General features: G+C 43.1%; 2 protein-coding genes across 2 annotated transcripts in view; both read left to right on the top strand.

The window, feature by feature from the left end:
* Positions 1 to 920: 920 nt before the first annotated feature.
* LOC311003527 (patched domain-containing protein 3-like) lies at positions 921 to 5,393 on the top strand (the record flags this gene model as incomplete). Its single annotated transcript, XM_083995294.1, has 4 exons — positions 921 to 1,634; positions 2,559 to 2,680; positions 3,485 to 3,630; positions 3,814 to 5,393. 4 exons carry the CDS (start codon positions 921 to 923, stop codon positions 5,391 to 5,393), a joined length of 2,562 nt encoding a protein of 853 aa, XP_083851420.1.
* A 5,454-nt stretch (positions 5,394 to 10,847) lies between these two features.
* gpr158a (G protein-coupled receptor 158a) overlaps positions 10,848 to 13,687 on the top strand; it is a gene marked incomplete at both ends in the record, with an annotated part of 77,888 nt that continues 75,048 nt past the window's right edge. The window contains one exon of the mRNA XM_083995339.1: positions 10,848 to 11,728. Within this exon, the coding sequence (XP_083851465.1) occupies positions 10,848 to 11,728 (881 nt within the window). The remainder of the gene's footprint in view (positions 11,729 to 13,687) is intronic.

Below are 13,687 nucleotides of genomic sequence, written 5' to 3'. Positions count from 1 at the left end.
ATGTCACTGCCTGTGGTCTTGACTTGAGTAAAAATTCCAAGTCCGGCTCCAAGAGACTGAGACAAGACCGAGTGAAAATGTAGTCGATTCCGAGACAAGACCAAGACCTTGAAAATGTGGTCTCAAGACCGGTAGTACCACAACACTCATTATTATCTGGAAACTGGACAGAAACACAACTGCTGCTACCAGATTTCATCAGCTGTGGCTAGCTAAATAGGCTAAGGTTAGGTCTGTGGACTGGTTAAAAATTAAATTGTGGTTGTGTTTAATGCTGCTGGCTAAGTTGAGATAAGTTATTTTAATACAACATGCGGTGCTACAAAGATTATGCTAATGCTATATATATTAGAGCTGCCTACAACTGAAATAAGTTTTGTGTTATTGGACATATTAGTCACCAGGACAGTATCTAGCTACACCTTGAAGTGATAAACACTGTAATCTTGCTTTTGCAGGTGTGTTTTTAAAACATCAAATAATAAACTTGACCAAACAACAAACTTGTGTAGTTACATAGTTACTTAGTTAGGACACACCTGTGAATGCTCGTATCGTAAAGTCATAAAATGTGACAGTGGCATGTCAGTGATTTCCCGTAAACTATAGCAAAGACACGTTTTTTCTTCTCTGGAAATCTGGAGTTTGAATTACCGTATACAATTTGACTTATCTCAAGTGTCTTATCATTTTACAGCCACTGATAAACACGCGACCGGCTCTAACACCAAATAGGGCGGCTTCTGCATATTGTTTTCTTATAGGGGTAATTAAGGAGCCCTCATTACCCAGAAGACTTGTAATTGCACCCTCCTACCTTTCTGAAAAAAATGTAAGTGGCGAGTGAGGTAATCTGCATAGCCTTTAAAAGGATGCATCCACTCCTCCACTCCTGTACTGTCTATCCCACATGCCTCAGGATGGGTTGTAGACGGACTGACTGCATCGCAAGGCCTCTGTCAGGCCTATTTGAAAAACTGGGATCACTTGTTGGCTCCTGCCCTTTTTATTTTTTTGTAATTCCTGTTCTCCTCTCAGCAGCACTCAGTGGCGGCTTCTTTTTTCTCAAAGACAGGGAGGACAATGATCTTGAACGGCAGTTCACACCCAGCAAAGGACCCGCGAAGGCAGCAAGAGCTTTTGTCAGGGAAAATTTCCCATATGATGATTCCATGTTTTCTGAAGAGAGGCTGTCGGACAAGGGATGCTTTGCATCCGTAATTGCCACAACCAGCAAGTCCAGTGTACTATCCTACCCTGCCTTGGAAGACATCATCAACCTCAACAATAAGATCCTTAATATCACTGTGGATGACGGGAGACAGGGATTCAATAACTTGTGTGCAAAAACCAATGGAGAATGTGTCCCAAACATCATCCAGGAAATTTCTGGCTTAAATGAAACCTATCAAGCCAGCCTCACCTACCCTGTATATAAACACAGATCCCGTACGGTCTGTTTGGCATCTGTGCTTGGTGGTGTCGTCACAGGTGCTAACAGCTCAGTCATAAGTGCTCAGGCTTTAAAACTCTTCTACTACTTGAAGAATCAGGACAATGAAGACTCCAAATCATGGCTGAAAGCATTTAAAGCTCTCATGTCAGATCAGATGGAACGGAACAAATACATCAATGTATGTATCACACTGCAACTAATATACCATTTATCCTCATAGATTTCTTTATCTGGTTTTCTTCAAAGCGGAGAGATTTCTGTCTAAGCTAAAAGTACATCTACTACTGTAGATTTGAACAGCTCCTTATTTGAACTAACAATGATTATTTAGATGCAGTTAAATATCTAAGTTTCTTATTTTAGGTTAGGTTATGGGTTAGACCAAATAAAATAGATGGGACTTTGGTTCTTTATTGTCAAAACATGACAGAGCTGCTGATAATTTAATGCTTTAATGTGCTACTTTGGCAGCTTAGCCTGGTTTTTGTTTTTTATTGTTTGCAGTCAGCACTGAAAAATATCACTTCCCTAAAATGTCCATTGGATACAGTAGCAGTTTTGACTGAATCATCATGCTCTATTCTAATCTACTGTACCTGTGTTTGCTATGTCTGCTTTCTGCATTTCTGCGTGATTTAACCAGTACCATATAATTGACCTAGTTTATATCTTCTGGGAGTGGTGGGTTTTATCCACCTGAGAGGTTTCTGTTCAGCCAACACACACTCCCCTATCCAAACACAATATGTTCAGGTATTTTAAAGTCTTGAGGGGAGCTGGAGTAAATCAGCAGATGCTGTAAGGAATACATTGGTAAGACAATGATGATATTTACACCACAAAATGGACAGTTGTAGAATAGTTTGTAAAATTAGAAGTGTAACAAAATGATACAAATGCATTTTCTAAACATAAGAGTTACCGCCTTCCTACTCCCACTGGATTTTTACACCTCCCTTTGAGATAATGTCGCTGGGCACATGGCTTTGTCCTCAAATCCAAGCTGTGCTGTCACGCTGCTTTTATTGCGGTCATCATGACATCAATGTGTAAACACTGCCCTCTGACTCAAGTGCTCACGTTGGCCTCTCTCTTATTGCAGGTGTCTTACTACACCTCCAAATCCAAGCAGGAAGAGATTGACAGTCACACCACAGATGGCTTCCCTTTATTCCTCATCACTTATGCCTGCGCCATCACCTTCTCGGTGTTATCCTGCCTCAGGTAAGAAGTGATCAGTGTCAGACAGTGAGTGATTTCTTGACTGCAGGCCAAGTCTGGGCCACACAAAGCCATTGTTTATCAATGTGACTGACACAGGAAAGCCACATAGGTCACATAGTGATTTAACAATTTGATCATCAACACAAATATTTCTATTTAGGAATTATTTGTTATAATTGAAAATCGACTTTTGTATAATTTCAATATTAAAGCTATATATCTTCATAGTTATGTGATGTATTTCATAAACAGCTAGTGAATGTATCATAAACCATAGGGTTGTACAGAAACAACATTAAGTTTCACAAAAGCGGGGTCGTTTTTATTTCTTTGTTAAATTAGATTACAGGTTTTTCTACTGTTTTATTCCCAGAAGTCTTGTTTTTATCATTGTAAATTAAAAATTGAATAATGGGCTGTTTAAAGAATAAAAGGCAGATTTAAAAAAAATCTGACAAAGAAAAATGCACCTTTGCTCTGAGCAGTTTACACAGGAGTGATGCTGCAGTTTCACATGACATAATATTTGCCAGTGTTGGCAAACACAGAGAGACTGAGGTGTGACTAACAATAAATTTCAGATGTTGATTGTTTGGCTCTGTGTGAGTTTTAACATCTACTGTGCGCCCTCAGTGACTTCTATAAAAGCAATAGTTAATCTTCCAACTTTTTTATGGTTTATAAGTACATACCGGCAATTAGGTTGAGTAATGCTGACTGTATATTATTAGTTTTATTATGTGTATCTAAGTGCATGCTGCAGCAGTGTGTTCAAAAACCACCCTGTCTTTACTTCCTTGACAGATTGGACAATGTGAGGAACAAGGTGTGGGTGGCTGTCTTTGGCGTCTTCTCTGCTGGGCTGGCTATTCTCTCCTCCTTCGGCTTGTTGCTTTACATCGGAGCCCCATTTGTTATCACAGTTGCAAACTCTCCTTTCCTAATACTTGGTGAGCAAAACCAGGCCTGGCCTTGACTTGTTTCATACAGTACTGTCATTTTAGGTTGTGGATTGGATGCAACACCTATCACATACTTTAAATGTAAAACATACCCAAATGATCTTGTAGGCCTATATTATAACTTTAAATAGGTAATTACTAACTTTTATTTCTGCCACTACATCTTTCCAGGAATTGGCCTCAACAACATGTTCATCTTGGTGTCCGACTGGCAGCACACCCATGTCAACGACCCAGTGCCGAAGCGGTTGGCTCACACTTACAAAGAAGCTGTCATGTCCATCACCATCACAGCCTTGACCGATTTCCTCAAGTTCAGCATAGGTATCAAGTCCGACTTCCCATCAGTCCAGTCGTTCTGCCAGTACACCAGCGCCTCCATTGTATTCTGTTACGTCTACACAATCACCTTCTTCGGAGCCTTCCTGGCTCTGAACGGGAGGCGAGAAGCCAGCAACAGGCACTGGCTGACCTGCTTGAAAATACCATCAGACAATTCTGATCAGCATACAGCGATGTATAACATCTGCTGCGTGGGAGGTGACTATGATAAGAAGACTGGAGCAGAAAAAAAACAACCAGTGAGTAATTTCTTCAAGGATCACTATGGACCGTTTTTGATCAAACCTTTGGTCAAGGGAGCTGTAATCTTCCTTTATTTGGTATATTTAGCTTTGAGTATTTATGGATGTTTCCAAGTGCAGCAGGGGATTGAGCTTAATGATCTGGCAGCTGATGACTCTCACGTTGAAAGATTCAATCAGAAGGATAGACAGCATTTTTCTGATTTTGGTCCATCTGTGATGGTTATTGTAAATGAGGAATTCCCATACTGGGATAAGACCAAGAGGCACCAACTCCAGAGATGTCTACAGGACTTCAAACAGCTCGAGTTTGTAGATGAAGATGTGTACACATCCTGGCTGGACTCTTATTTATCATATGGACAGGAAAAACATTTGAACCTTGATGACAAAGATGTTTTTCTGAGAAATCTATCTGACTTTTTTGATTTATTTCCTTTTTTAAAGCAGGATGTGAACAAAACAGGAGATGCCATCTATGCATCCCGGTTCTTCATCCAGACGGTTAAAATTGCAAGTGCTGCAAAGGAAATCAAAATGCTTAATGGTCTCAGAGCCACCGCAAAGGGATGCAGCGTAGCATCTTTATCAGTCTATAACCGAGATTTCATCTTCATGGACCAGTATGATGTAGTAGTGACTAGCACGATCAAAAATGTTGGTGTGATCACAGCTGTGATGCTGGTCGTCTCTCTCCTGCTGATTCCCAACCCCATCTGCTCATTGTGGGTGACTGGTTCGATTGGTTCAGTGACTGCAGGGGTAACTGGTTTTATGGCGCTGTGGGATGTCAGTCTCGACTCCATATCCATGATCATTTTTACCGTCTGCATCGGCTTCACCGTAGATTTCTCCGCTCACATGTCCTACGCCTTCGTCTCAAGTAACAAACAGAGTGCTGATGACAAGGCTGTGGATGCTCTCTCCAATCTAGGCTACCCCATACTACAAGGCGCCGTGTCCACCATTTTAGGGGTGTCGGTGCTGGCCGGGTCCGATTTTCACACCTTCAGAACGTTCTTTAAGCTCTTCTTTCTTGTCATGTTTATTGGGATGATTCACGGTCTAGTTTTCATCCCGGTAATGTTGACATCAACTTCCTGGTGCTCAGATAAAAAGCAAGACAAAGAAAGCGAAGACAACAGTTTGAAAATTAGCAAACTATAACAAAAATGTTTTAGTAGTGGGGGATTTAAGTAGGAAATGTTAGATTCCAAAATTCACCCAAAATTACCTTTGGTTTGAAAGTGATTGTCAAGTAGGCTATAGGAAGATATGAACATAAACATCTGAATATAATACCGAATAACTTATCAAATCAAATGAAACCCTTGGTCAAACATACTTGTGCTTTTTTTTTTATACGAAGGTGTATCACATAATGTGAATTTCGTTGTGACAGTCTTGTTTTAATTGACAGGCCTAATGCATGGAGATTAGGATTGTAGATAGTTGTTTTTTGAAATATTGATGTGTATTTGTTGTTGGATATCTCAATAAACTTACACTTCAGTGGAACTGTTGACTATAGTTGTCTGATTTATACTGAATTACGTGACTCCTTTGTGTGCTCTTGTTAAATCTACAGGCCTATGAAACTGACATGATCAGAAGTTTAAAACAGCTCCATAGTACCGTCCTATAGAGCCAGTCTCTAACCAAGTCCAGTTAAATTATGGAATTCAGTTGTTCCTCTTGCCTTTAAATTCACAATTAGCCTACTAAAACACATTCTGTTAGCATTAACATTAGCAGCTGTTTATTCACCCCTATTGCAGCATTAATCTTCATTCCTTTAGCCTATCTCCCAAGGTGAAAATCATTCTTTTGTTTTCCCCCCTTTTCTTTCATTCTTTTCTTCCTCTTCCCCAGCCCAAGTAGGCAAATCATCTAGCCTACCTTGTTTCTCCAACACTTGTTCACCGTTAGTCTCCTGCAATGCTCAGAGGACCTTTCATAATTTCTTACAGTATATGGCTGAACCTATTGCCTCTCTGCAAGATTCGTAGGTAAACAGCTAACAAAGCGAGTGGCTGCACTAGTCAAACTCCAATAGCTCACATGGGACTCGGTTGAGAACCAGTTGGAATTCAGTACAGATCACATGAACCACAATAATCCCTGATCAAAACTTTTATATACTTGTGGCACGGGACAATAAACTATAGTTCCTTAGATATTTTCAAACTGTTATAGCCTAATCTGCATCACAATTTCTCGATTTGAGGAACTGGTCATAATCACATATTCACAGTCTTCAACTGGCAGCTTATTAACATGAGAACCCACTGTCCCTGCAGATGGTTTACACCTCAAAAGAAGGTGTTAGGTCTACCTTCATCACCACCACCGCCACCGCCATCATCATCATCATCATCATCATCATCATCATCATCATCATCATTCTGTCTTACTGATTTTTTAGGATTTCACAGGGGTTTCATTTTTGTTCTCTTGAGTCATTCTGGCTGGAATGATCATCAGTTTTCTTCAAGGGGGCAGTTGTGGGTCTGAGAAGTGAAGCTCACATCCGCGTTCAAAAAACTGCAATCCCCCCGGATTCCTCTGGGGGCTGGTGTCAGAAGGGAGCATTCCCCATAGACCCCCATGTTAAAATCGCCAATTTTACATCCTCAGTAAACATGTTAAAAGCCTGGTGTCAGAACGTTTTTTTTTCTCAATCGATAGTTTCTACCCCCGCACACACTCTGAGGGGGGTGAATTTTTTTTTAACTCTACCGTTTTACTGTTATTAGGTTAAAACTCTGGCCAATTAGGGCGCGGAAACGTTGAGTGACAGGTCCGAGCAGCTCCGGAGACAGGCTGCTTCGAGGCCAGTGGGCGGGTTCTCGGCGGTTCTCGGCCGGCCAATCCAACATGGCGCTGTCCAGGCCGCCATATTTGAGTCACAAAAACGACTCCCCAAAACCAATGGGTGACGTCACGTACGCTACGTCCATTCTTTTTACAGTCTATGGTTTTCTTGCACTAATATGGACAAAACAGGATTCTTTCATCTACAACTTTACACATGCTCACCGCCAACAGGTAGGCCACATGATAAATGTGGTAGATTGGCAAAATAGCAATGGAATGAGCCATTTAAATTCACAAATTGTTCAAAACCTCAGATTCTAAATAATCATGCACATATATGACTTTAATGTTTCTGATATCTAGTGATGTACATGCAGACCAAAAAGCAGACACTTTTTGTTTCACAAACACTGTGGGCTACATCGTGTAAATGCAGCCCACGGTTTAAAGCAGAAGTGAGTGATCCGGTCGTTTTCGCTAATGCTGCGTTCCAGGCAGGCTTTTGAAATCGTAAATTACAGCTTCAAGTCACAACTTACGACTTTGTAGCGTTCCAGGCAACCCACTCGTGTTTTTCCGACCTGTTTTACCGGTGAAAGTCACTATAACGGCCACTCGTAACTTCCGACCGGTGAACTCGTACCAGATCGAACTGGTACCACTTCACGGTCGGAAAAATACGAGTTTCCTTGAACGCACCATAACAGTCCTCGTCGCTACGTCACCACATTCACGGCGTTCCTTGGCTGCACACACAGCCCTGCATGCCGTTCTCTCTCCTCATTGGATAAAAACTGTAGGATACGATAAATGTTTTCTCTTCGGCTCAGAGCAGAGCAGAGGGACTGAGAGACCCGTGTTTCAGTCCAAACACTCTATGTAAGTGATTGCTGTCGGAAGATATAACTATTTAAGACTTATATTAACACAAATATATCACTCACTTCTGCTTTAACCACCATAAGTACTAATATAATATCACTAATATCACTTTTGAATGCCATCAGACACAGACAGAAGGGAAAGTGTCAATTTCAGAGTTTTCCCAATTATTTTCTTCACAGTGGTGCAAAGTAGAGCAAGTGTTGGGTTTCTTGACTCAGGGTTGTTTGCTAGCAGATATCAAGGTGTTAATATAATAGGCGAGACAGCAGCATCTGTTGCAGCTGTTTGTACTGTGCGTAGGTTGGGTCAAGAAATCCAGGAGGTCTTCAAGTTCCAACTTCTTAGCATCCGCCGGCGGCCTGTGCAGCACGCAGGCCAACTCCCAGCTCTGTCACCCTTCGTCACGCCTGTCTTCCCTCACCCTCCTTCCAGGACGAGATGCCTCAAGCCCACAAAGCGTGACGTGACATGCCCCTACACCCAGGAGAGAGAGAGAGGGAGGGATGGAGAAAGAAAGAGAACAACCCAAGAGTTTGAACTAACAAGAACGAGAGAGGTGTGCGACAAAGAAGAAAAATAGATTAGGTTTCCATTATGCCAGGTTGGTTTGCAGAAGTGGTTGTTTTACGTAAAACTGCTCATCTAGAGCACATCACACATCCTTAATTATCACTCATAATTAAATATGTTGTAGTTTGTATTTGTAGGATTTTGTTACCACAGTATTTGGCAAAACAGAACATGAACTTAACCTTGTACAAACACCAAATGGCTAAAAGTGTCTGAACGTCCAGACAAAGTGTCTGACACCCAAACATTAATCCACTCCTCTGGTGTCTTTCAACTACATTTTGGACACTGCAGGAATTTGCCCCCATTCTGCCACAAGAGTGTTAGTGAGGTCGGCCAAAGTTGATGGTGGATAAGGCCTGACATCCCACTTCATCTAAAAAGGTGTTGGATCGGGGTTGAATTCAAGACGTTTGTTCCTCATCGCTCTCAGAAATCCATTTCGTTGATAGATCCTGCTTTATGCCAAGGGATGCTGCAATATTCAAAGAGGGAAGAATGTTCCCCCAAGGTTGAACCACATTACTGTATTAAACAGGCACTGGAAGATTATTTCCCCTTCCCTTCCCCACATAAATTATGTTTTGTTTCTTTTTCCACTGAGCTTAGTTGGAGAAAACTGTGACATCATATATCTTTGTGCACTAACCACCATTTAGCAAGAGCTGATTCAGAACCTGATTATTGTTAGTATGTTGTTTGGTCACTGTCAATCAATTGTAATCAAACTGACACCCACACACTGCTGATGAATCAGAGAGATACTTAAGCTTTGAAGCCAGATCTTCAGTCTACAGATCTAACACATGAAAAACAACCGCAAACAGAAAACAAAAGGACTTGGGGTGCTGATGAAGCCTTTACTGTGTAGTGTATAACCTACGCCTTAACCCCTTATATCTTTCTGTTATATAAGCAGCGAAGAGGCAACCCCACCCAATTTCTTTGATTTTCACTCTTTGATTTATTTCCTCATGTAAAACAGCTCCAGACCAAGTTGAGCAGGGTGTTTGAGAAAAGTATAAGAGTAGGATTTGCTTTACTTAAGAAAATTATTATTGGTCCTACAGACTTTAAAGCAGAAGTAAGTGATCCGGTCATTTTGGCTAACTTCTTGTCAGCCGATGGAGTTAGCAGTCCCCGCCCTCGTCCCTACGTCACCACATTCACGTGCATCCCTTGGCTGCACACACAGAGAGGACCGCCCCTTTATGCCGTTCTCTCTCCTCATTGGATAAAGGTTGTAGGATACAAGGAAAGTTTTCTCCTTGGCTTACAGCAGAGCAGAGTGACTGACAGACCCGTGTTTCAGACCAAACACTCTATATAAGTGATTGCTGTCGGAAGATATAACTATTTAAGACTTATATTGACACAAATATTCCGCTTACTTCTGCTTTAAGAGAAATCCAAACTATCTTTTTTTCCCTTCATGTTTGATCAAGGTTTGTTTTCCCAGTAGCCTAATCAATAGAGGAAAACTACCGTTGAATACCAAAGTGAGACTTCGATCAATTGACCTAAATTAAGCGCTTAATTCTGATAAATCAACCGAGGTTGACTCCTTCAGTTTCAGCTCCTTCACCGCTTCATCAGCTTCAGCACCGGACAGCTCCGTCACCGCTCCGCCCGAACGAGGCTCCGCGTGATTGACAGAAGAAGCGGCCATACGAGGGATCAATGGCGCTTCTGGAGCCCTATGAAACGATGGAGAAGACGGGCTTTAAGGGCGCACGGCTCCTGATGTGTCTCGTCGTGGCTTTTAGGCTTACTTAATGCTTGTTGTGGTCGGAAGAGGGCGGCGTGCGTTTGTGATCCAAGTGAGAAGCTGCCTCCAGAAAAAAAAGAAGATATATAAATATAATAATAACCTGCTCCCTTACCCCTCCCTTCCTTCCTCCTCGGTTTGATTCAGTCTATGTAGCCTACACGCAGGAGAACGTCCGCCGCACAGCAAAGCCAAGACAGTCTTATCTACAGTGAGAGAGACAGAGAGAGGGAGAGGGAGAGCGAGAGAGGTGGGAGAAACAGCTGCAAACGGATACTCAACATCAACAAGCTGTGAGGCATCTGGAAAGAAGAAGAAGGGATTTGACGAGGACAACAGGGGGGTTCCTTACGTTTTTCCTCCCTTCTTTGCTGTTTGATTTCCCACAACAGAGGCGTGGAGCTCGCAAGAATATCCTACAAGTGGTGAAGCGATGGTTTAGCGGAGCAATTTGGTAGATTTCTTTTTTTTTCTTTTTTCTTTTTTTTTTTCTACATCACGCCCGCCCGACGACACTGTAATTCCGAGCAGCAATCCCCCCGCAAACATCTGTGTGGACGCTTTTCTTTGGTGGGGAGATGATGGCTGTTTTCCGGCTGTCGTTGCTGCTGCAAGTGGGATTTGTGATCGGATCAAACCATAAATACGCGGAATGGTCCGCGCATGGGGAAGATCTCAGAGCACGGGAGGCGATTTACGGCGCTCAGACGCACCGTCGGCAGCTGGCGCATCTCCGTGCGCCTCCTCCGTATCCTCCCGGGGAGACGGCGGAGCTGGCGCAGAAAATAGAGGAGCATCTCCCCAGGGTGGTCACCGCTTTTCTACACACGGGGGACTCCACCACCTTAAAGCACGCCAACTGCTCGCGGAGGTACGAGCTCACCTCTCTGCGGGGAAGGTCACACGCCACCCCGCATCAGTCCATGGGCAGCGTGCTGGATACGGTGCTGCACGCCACAAACTTCCTCAACATGATCCTGCAAGCCAACAGGTCCAGGGAGCAGAGTCTCCGGCGAGACATTGAGTGGTACCATGCCTTAGTCAGGAGTATACTGGAGGGAGACGCCAAGATCCACCGGGCGGTTGTGACTTTTAACGCGGATCCGTCCGTGGCGGGGCCCTCGGTGCTTCTCCAAGCCACCAGGGCCGGTGGGGAGATAGTCCTCCAAGACCTCTCCGGCACGGCCCACCACTATCTGCACAACCGCACAGCAGACACGGAGTGGTACCACGAAGTTAAAGACAAGAAGAAGCCCGGCTTCCATAAGAGGGTGCTGAGCCAAGACTTCACATCAGTTGACAATTCTTTAAAAAGAGGAGAGAGTTTTATCCCTGACAAGACACATGTCAAATGGTCCGCGCCGTACCTGGAGTGTGAAAATGGGAATTTTGTTCCCCGGTGGCTTTTGACCTTATCGGCTGCTTTCTATGGCCTGAAGCAAAACCTGGCCCCTGAATTCAGGTAGGTACACACATGGTTGAGATCTGAGCAGTGGTTTTAGTGATATAGAATGGATAACATGAGAGAACATGAACTAAAGTCCAAGACAGCTGCAACATAACATCATTATGCCCTCTTGCCATGATAACACATTCCTGACACACACCTGTCATGCTATTACTTGTGTTTAGATTTATGTGAGAAATGCATGTTATAGTACAAAGCTGAGTTCAGGTGGTTTTACCCACCACCACTTCTCAACCCTCACACATAAACCCTTGGTAAGGTGATCATACCTGCCTCTCTCTACTCCCCAAACATACCGCAGCCTCCCACTGGCATCCTCCAGTTAAAGGAGGGGTGGGGAGGGGGGGTTTCTTCTCTCCTCCAGTCTGACAAGGCGGCGGGGATGCTAAAAATAACCCTGGATGTTACTTGATGTAGCAGTGGTGGAAACCTCTGGCTACAGGCCCTAATTCATTTTTTAAAACTCGCTCTGCTGCATGCTTTACTACTCATGAAATGTCGTGTGTCCTTTCTTTTTCCTTTTTTTCTCTCTTTCCTTCCATGGCAAGCTGCAAAATCTGCGATGAGTCAGAACCTCCCTGAGATGAGAGAAAGCCAATTTTAAGGATAAAGCAGAAGCAGCCAGCATCAGCAGATGAAGAAATGCTGAAATGTGTGTGTGTGTGATGTCTGGGTGTTTTACACAACCTTACATGTCCTAAAGCCACCCCTGCTGCAGCCTGCTGGTGTAATGTGCCATGTTTATGCCAGCAGCCCTGATATGCACCGGAGTAGTCAAGAGTTAATGCTCCATAGGATCCTGACCAACATCTTCCCAATGAATATTTAATCCAGATCGCTAGTTGTGTGTGTGTACTGCCTCCGATGAATCTTTAATTGATACACTCAAGTCGCTCACAGGCAGGCAGGGATTGCAAATGAGTCAAAACCTGCAGTGATTATACTATAACAGGCTATCAGCTACCTGGTGTTATCCCAGACTAAAGCCTCTCAGAGCCGCTTCACACACTCTCAGTCTCCCAGTGTAGCAATCTGATAGCAAATTAGCCCATGCACTCATCTGTTATACACCACAACTCCAGTTTAGAGTTTATTTGTGAAGCCAAATTTGTAGTTGAGCAGCTGCAGAGTTTTCTAATGGAAAGCTGGAGAAGCATTCACACCAAAGCAGCAGTTTTCGCTGTCCTTTTTTCTTTTTTTCCTTTTTTTTACCCTCCTCCAAAAGATCGAACGTGTGACATGCATGGGCGTCTTGTATTGTTTCACGTCCCTGGAGAGTGGCCTATTCAGTGGCACTAAAAGAAACATCACAGTGCTTAAAGGAGCAGAATTCAGGAATCACTGTCCTTACACCAGAGGACAGTTTCCCGCTCCCCAAATCAAATAAGGACACTTGACATAATTGCACTTTACCATCACCTTACTGTAAATTATGCAGTGCCTTATGGATTGCTTGTAGAGCCGGGAGATTGCTAAAGGAATATGGAGCAAATAACTAATTGAGGATCAATTGTAACAGAACAGTCCAATATTTTAGGAATACACCTATTTGCTGTCATGCTGAGAGTTAGATCAAAAGAAAGTTACTTCCAGCAAATATGTGGCATAACTAAGCACAAATAATGGAAATGGAGTTATTCAGTTTTTGTAGAAATATAAGGTCAGTTCGTGAGCTTGAGTTCCTTTCTAAGGGGCCAGAGTAGCTGTTTCCCTTTGTTTTCAGATCTTAAACTAAGCTGACCAGTAGTGGCAGTAGCTTAGTCCAACCTTAACCCCTTTTGGGCCAAGAAACAGACATAACATCCTTTAAAACCACAATATGTCCCTGATATGGTTTGGTTTTCATACAGATTAAACAAACAAGCTTTTAAGATGGTGAGAAGTAGATTTTGACATTGACTGACTTTGTGGACACAGCTAGGCTATGCATGAAGCTGGCTGTGGCTTCTTATT

The sequence above is a fragment of the Trachurus trachurus genome, assembly GCF_905171665.1.
Source record: "Trachurus trachurus genome assembly, chromosome: 20".
NCBI lineage: Eukaryota > Metazoa > Chordata > Actinopteri > Carangiformes > Carangidae > Trachurus > Trachurus trachurus.
This window is presented reverse-complemented; position numbering and strand designations above follow the sequence as displayed.